The following is a 7,279-nucleotide window of genomic DNA, read 5'->3' on the forward strand; positions in this document are numbered from 1 at the left end:
CATCTGTCATTCATTTATAGAAGAGAGACACTGGGTACCCTCCATTCTAGCAAGAAGGGCCATTTGATGTTAGCCCATTTCCTAGAAAGTGAATACGGGGCACCTGTGGTCACTGTCATTCCCAGCATATAGCCTCACTGCTGCGCAGAGATCTGATGTTGGAAGTTGTTGTTCACCCCTTACCTGACCTCTTCATTCTGCCTGAATGGCTTGAAAATGTCATAAGAAAGAAGGCCAGGAAGAAGTCAGGAAGTTCATAAAATGAAAAGAAAAGTCAAATGAGATTATTAGAAAGGGGAGGGGGCATGGATCTTATGAGGGGGTACAAGAAGAAGGCAGATTAAACACGGTTGAGAGGGGAAGCAAAAATGAAACAATATTTACTAAGTCTACAATGTGCTGGTGGAGGGCATGGAGAGGTCGTGGTGGAGGTCATAGAGAGGTCGTGGAGGAGGTCATAGAGAGGTCGTGGTGGAGGTCATGGAGAGGTCGTGACCGCTGGTAGACCTGTGAGCTGGCTCCTTACCCCTCCAGTGCTGGGCATGTACTCTGCCCACTGTTCCCACAGCGGGAGCTATTTTCAAGGGTGCAGCCTTGAGTGAGCATATGTTGTTGAGACCACCTAGATAGTGTTACTGAACCCCGTGAAGGCCTCTATATAAACTTTTAAGATGCTGGCGGTTGGGTGTGGAGATCTACCTGCATTGCTGCCCAAGACAAGCCTCGTATGTAAGTTCTCTGCTTCTTATACCCGCCACCTACTCATCCAGAGTGGCCTGCCTCTTTCTTCGGTCTCTCCTTGCCCTCCATGTACCCGACCAATTTCAATTTCACCTGGGGAACTCCTGAGGTTGCAAATCAACACAATGCAATGTTCAGGTGTTTAATATCATCACCTTGATTAAATTTCACAACAATCCTGAGGGCGTAGGTATTATTATCTCCATATCATAAATAAACTGAACTCCAGGGAAGCTGAGTGAATTGCTCCAGGTCACAAAGCAAGGAAACAGCAAAGTTGGATTAAACCCAGGTCTGACTCCAAAGGCCATGCTCTTACCACTGAGAAAGCACGACACAATACAGATCACCTCACACCTGTCAGAATGGCTATTATTCCAAACAAACAAACAAACAAAAGAAAACGAGACCCTAAGTGTTGGTGAGGATACAGAGAAACTGCAAGCCTTACACATTTTTGGTGAAAATGCAAAATGGTACAGCTGGAAAACAGTATGGAAGTTCCTCAAAACTTAAAAATAAAACTACCATGTGATCCAGCAATCCCACTTCTGAGTATTTCCTCAAAATATTATTATCAGGGGATCAAAGAGCTATTAGCACCTCCATGTTCAGTGAAGTACTATTCACATGAGCCAAGAGGTGGAAAACAACCTAAATGTCCATCAACAGATGAATGGATAAAGAAAATAGAATACTACTCAGTCTTAAGAAGGAAATTCTGCAGTACGCGGCAACATAGATGAACCTTGAGGACATTATGCTAAGTGAAATAAGCCAATCACAGAAAGACAAACATTGCAGGAGTCTACTTATATGAGGCACCTGAGACAGTCAAATTCATAGAGTCAGAGAGTAAAATGGTGGTTCCCCAGGGCTGGAGGGAGGAGAAAGAGGGAGTTACTAACCAACAGGCATAAAGTTTCAGTTAAGCAAGAGGAGAGATCAGCTGTACAACTCTGTGCCTACAGTCAACAGTAACGCACTGTACACTTAAATATCTGTTGAGGGTAGGTTTCATGTTAAGTGTTCTTGCCACAATAAAATAAAAATTATTTAAAAACGAATGAGAGCTTTTCAAAATCCTTGGTTCGCAATAATGAGAAGGAAACCCACAAAACTTAGGAAGAGAATGCAAAGAGGAAATTAGTGGGGTAAGAAAAAAAGTGAGGATGAACTGAGATGGTTAAGAAGACAAACATCTAGTGGGAAATGAGAAAGAATACGATACATGGGGGCAGAAAAGGAAGAGAATGGGATGAATAGAGTCAGAGAACAGAACAGCTGAGAGAACTGAGTCCAGCAGTCCATCCCTTCCGTAATGAATTACAAGTTGTAGCACTGGCTGAGATGCAGTTCAAGGGATTCCTTACACCTAGGCCGGGAAGTTGACCAGATGGCCAAACTCTGAGATTTCTGCTAATACTAATGTTATTATTAGATGATATTGAATATTATTAAGATATTAGTAGAGGGAGGGGATATAGGTATACATATAGCTGATTCACTTCGTCATACCACAGAAACTAACACAACATTGTAAAGCAACTATACCCCAATAAAAGAAAGATATTATTAGAATACATGTTCTATTGGGGCAGAGATCAGACTGTTTTGTTTTGCTTGGTTTTGTTTACTGCTATAATGCCAATGTCTAGAAGAGTGCCAGGCGCAGCGAAGGCATTTCTATTGACTAACATCGACAACACAAAGTTCTATCTATTATTGAGCACTTCTTCTATGTAAGGTGCTCTTAGCTCCACAAGAGTCTATATTGAGAACACTTTTTAGACTAAGAAACTGAAACTCAGAGATCCAGCAACTTGCCCAGGAACATACTGGCCGTAAGAGGCAAAGCAAGTTTGGGAAATCAAATTTCTCTTACTTCAAAGACTTGCTAAGACTCTACTGTCCTAAGGGGTCTCAGTGAGAGGCCAGTGTCTCTCCTCCACTTTGAGGGCTGTAGCTCCTTTAGTCAATATGCTAGGTCCACCAGCCAGGCCCTTCACCTTCCAGAGCGGCTGCTGGGTCCTTGCGCCCCACCTCTCAGCCTTGCCTGCCCGATGTCCCAGGGGCCAGTCCACCTGAGAATGCAATCAGTGTGCATCTCTTGTGATCACTTCCCGTTGAGGGGTCAACAGGTGATCAACCGATCATAGCCAACTGGCCAAGGAGAGGTGGTCAGGGTAGTGGGATGCTTGCATGGTTGCCAGTCCAGCAATAATGCCAAGATGAAGCCAGCATCTTCCCACTAACAGGCTAGGAAGGGGGAGTCCCCAGACAGCCTCAGGACAGCCACAGCGGCAGGTGTGTATGACTTTTAAGGAGACCCTATTTCAGAATCAACTAGTAAACGCTTCGTGCCTAATACTGGGCTAATTTCATTCATATACACTACTTTTTTTAAGCCTAAAAACCACCCTATGATGGATGGCTATCACCCTCAACTTACAGATCTTCCCCAGCTCGGCTCATGCAAAGTCAAAGAGACTGAAGGCAGAGTCCAGATGTGAACTTCAAGTCCAGCCCCTTTTCTACAGCATCAGAATCCTTTTCAGCCATGCAGCTAAAGATACAGAGAAGCGATCAGCCTTACCGGGGTCACAGCGTGGTCTCCCACCTCTCCCCTATTGTCCACCGTGAGACTTCTGAGAGCTAGTCTCATCATGAATGTTCCGTAATGCTGACTACTTATTATTGTTCTGAGAACAGGAAAACCACGCAGAACAAAGTCTGGGTGAACCTGAGGGTATGCGTTCACTCATCCATTCAGCAAACGCTTACTGGGTGACTGCCGTGAGCCCAGAAGCCTGCTGGGGACTGAGGTGGCTAAGACGCAACACAGCCCTTCCTCAAAGTAGTTCTCAGCTCTGCCGGGGGAGGTGAGACAGCAGGGCAGTCCCGTGCAAAATCCTATGCTTGGGGATGCTGCCGAGGAGGGGCAATTCTACCTCAGCTGGAGGGTCGGGGAAAAACCTCCCAGAGGAGGTGACATGAGAACTCGGCCAAGGTGAAAGTGAGTAGCCAGGAGAAAGCAAGGGATGGGCATTTAAGGCAAAGGGGGCAGGGGCAGTGGGCTGGGGGTGGACGGGTGCGGTCTTTGATTCTCACATTTGCTGTATCCTGCCTTTGGGAGAGAAGGAAAAAAAATCACATCTCATGGGTCCGGTTCATTTTTTTTAAAAAAGAGCGTGCACTAGCCTGTGAGCCCACGGTCAGCCCAAATTCCTGGCCCGCGTTCTGTCATTAACCACAGCCCAGAATAGGATAATGGCTGCTTTGAAGCACGAATTTCAGTGCTTGCAAAATCCTGAATCATCAATGAAAGGTATGGTTTTGTTCACTTGACCAGACTTCCTCCCAGCTGGAGGAAGGATGTACAGTGCCTCCACTAACCAGGTATGCTTCAGTATCAGGAGCTCAAACCCAGCCCAATGGGTTTTCCTGTCTAACGCCCCATTAATCAGAATCCCAATACCACCGCCACCCCAGGCCATGTCCCGTTTCCCTAACACTGTGGTTCCCTGGGTTCTGAGCAGCCCCTGCTTTGATTCCAAACTCCATTCCCAGCCATTTGCCACCTGTGAGCTATGAAGGGGAGGCAGAGGCAGGACTAAGAGTCCTCTGCTACCAATGGGTGAGGGGCATCCAGGGACGCCTGGTAAAACACCCAGAGTCCCGCAGTTGTTGGCAGAGGGTCAGAACTGGAATCCGGGCTCACAAACAAGTGATGACCCACTGCGTTCATATGTGAGCTCCAGCTGTGGGATCCTGGACAGGTGGTGCTATCTGTTTTAGTTTTCATATCTTCACCTATCAAATGTAGGGAACAATTCCCACATCATAGCATCATGGTGAGAATGAAATGAAATAAATGATTTGCATGTGTGAAAGTGCCTTTCTCCTCCCATAGTTTGAAATTTTCCTGGGTCCTCTCTGGGAAACTGAGGCTACATACAGATTTTGGCATTCCCAAACCTGCTTCCAGGTGATGGAATAATTCTAGAGAAGGATAACATTGAGGCCTTACCTATCCCTTCCCCAGACTGGTCAAGACAGGGCTGGAGCGCTGGCTGGGAAAGGCGGGAGGAGAAGAAAGAGGGAGCCCACAAACTCCAGTAGGACCCCGGGTTCGGAAGTCAGCCAACACGTACTGAACACCATCTACGTGCAAAAGGACATGTGAGGCTGTGTATGCTTGTGTGCACTCAAATAATGCGTGTGCCTTTTTTATGATCGCATATTCCAGTATTATCTTCAGTTCAACTGAACTAAATACAGCACTAGAGACAGAGACGAATATCTTTCAATCCCTTTTTACCACCTGAAGAAAGCAAATGGAAGAGCAACAATTGCTAACCCTTCTGTCCATTCACTAACGCCTGCAAATACACGCAGACATGAATGCCAAAGGCTGGACAGCCCCCTCCACCCCACCCCCCAAAACCCACATTCCTGGCTGCATGTCCTTAGTTCGTCAGTTTTCGGAAGGCGCCCTTTCCAGGCTTCGGTAACCTCTCTGATGAAACCTGTTGCCAAGCGTGAGGTCCTGTGCAGACGCCTCCACCTGGCGGCCAAAGCTGGAAAAGCCCTTCCAACCAAGGAAGATTGGCAGGTAGTGTTTAACTCCAAGGCTCCCCGAACCCCTTCCCACCACGTAGGTCATGGGTCAATCGGAGAAGGACAGAGAGGAATATCCGTTGCTAAAGGCACAAGAAGGGTCAAGGTCTTGGCCGATTCCCCGCCAAAACCCTGGCAACGGTACAGCCTCCTAAGAAGCAGCCATCAGGATGACTAAGCCGCAGACAGGAAGAAAGGGGTACCTGGAAGTGCCCTGCCAGCCCTGAGGCGCGCGCTGCCAGCTGTGATTTCCCCTCCTGGAGAGGAGCCACCACTACCATCTTCACCCTCTCCCCCAATACAGCAGCATTTTCTAGCCAGAGTGTCAGGAGTAGAAGTTCCATCCTCCTTCCCACCACGCATTTACATCCTGACTAGAAGGGGACTCTCTCCAGGAGGCAAACCTTCAGCCCAGGCCCCTTCACACTCCCGCTACCCTTGCCCAGTCAAAGCAAGAGAAAAGCAAGCAGCTCAGGGGATATTAAGACCAAATTATGGAGACGCTTCAGCCAAAATTATCCCTGGCCCCCACCTACTGGCACTGTTAAGCCCTCACCCGTCAGTCTAGACTTAGAGCCTGAGAATCACAATCAATCCCCCCCCATCCCTCTCTCCCTCATTAACTTCCCTAAAAAGAATCCCAAAACATGCATTTTGGCCAGTGCAAGTCCCCAACTGGAGCAAACCACGTTCCCTTCCATACGAGAATGGAGCCTTAAGAAGGTAGCACAAGCAAAGCCATCGACACCCGCGCTCAAACACACACACACACACACACACACACACGCACACCCCACTGTGGGCAATGTACCACTCCCATCCCCAACTCCAGGATGTATCATTTAAAGTCAGCAGCGACCCCAAATAGAAGGGACCCACCCCGAGCAGAGCCACAGAGCGCATGGGAAGATCCGCTTTATCCCGTTCGACCTCCTCGTTAATTAGAAAAACCACAGAATTCTTTTAAGCTTGGATACCAACATCCGGAGAAGGTGCCGTAACTGCGCACCCGCGCGCACACACACAGGCCAAAGCGGTCTCCAAATCAGCTGAGGAGCCACGCTTGGATCTTTCAAGCCCTGGTGTCCAGCCCCCAGAGAGTGGTTCACAGACCCACACACACACCTACACAGCACAGGGCAGGCTGGTCTCCAATCCGGCGGACGGGCGCCCCTGGACTTTGAAGCCTCAGAGCCGTCCCCAGCTCCAGCCCACCGCCCCCCCCGAACCCCCAGCCACACGCCGCCTCCGAGGGGCGCCCCGAGCGGCCCGGTACTCACACGAGAGCGTGGTAGAGCAGCGCCCAGCCCCGCGGTCTCTCGAGGGCGTCGTAGATCAAAGTTTGGATGCGTCGGTACTTGGCGTTGTTCCTCTTGACAGGGCGGCTCAGGGGGGTCTTGGCCAGGAGCCCGATGCCCTGCGGGGTCCTCCGCAGCCCCTCGTCGCGGCCGCCGCCCTCCAGCAGCAGGGTCCCGTCTTTGTCAGCTCCGGCCCCGAGCGCCAAGGTGACTTGCTCCACGTCGCCCGGCGCCAGCCCCACTTTCCGCTCCTCGTCGCCCGCCGCCGCCGCCGCGTCCCCTCCGGCAGGGTTAGGGGCCCCGCCGCCGCCGCCGTCGCCCCCGTCGCCGCCGCCGCCAGCCGCCCCCGCCGCCCTGCGCGCCTTGAGCCCCATCGGCCTCGCCCCCGCCGGCCGCTTCGCCTTCTCCGCAGCTGCTTCGGGAAGAAGGGGCGCTCGGGGTGCGTGGAAGAGGCGGCGGCGGCGGCGGCGAGCCCGGGAACTCCAATGCCATGATCCGCGCGCCCCTCCCCACCCCCCCCTCCAAAAGCAGGCTAAGGCGGGGCCCCGGGGGGCAGGGGGGAGGGGTCACATCCCGCGCGGGTCAGCCGCGGGACACCGGGGGGCGCGGGCCGCGGGCTG

At 50.9% G+C, this 7,279-nt stretch overlaps 1 protein-coding gene across 1 annotated transcript in view; it reads right to left on the reverse strand.

Annotated features, from left to right (window-relative positions):
- Positions 1-7,033, reverse strand: part of KCNQ3 (potassium voltage-gated channel subfamily Q member 3) — a gene marked incomplete at both ends in the record, with an annotated part of 289,299 nt that extends 282,266 nt beyond the window's left edge. The window contains one exon of the mRNA XM_082858910.1: positions 6,642-7,033. Within this exon, the coding sequence (XP_082715036.1) occupies positions 6,642-7,033 (392 nt within the window). The remainder of the gene's footprint in view (positions 1-6,641) is intronic.
- Between the last annotated feature and the right edge of the window lie 246 nt (positions 7,034-7,279).

Source organism: Leucopleurus acutus (assembly GCF_964270905.1).
Source record: "Leucopleurus acutus genome assembly, chromosome: 17".
NCBI classification, from domain to species: domain Eukaryota; kingdom Metazoa; phylum Chordata; class Mammalia; order Artiodactyla; family Delphinidae; genus Leucopleurus; species Leucopleurus acutus.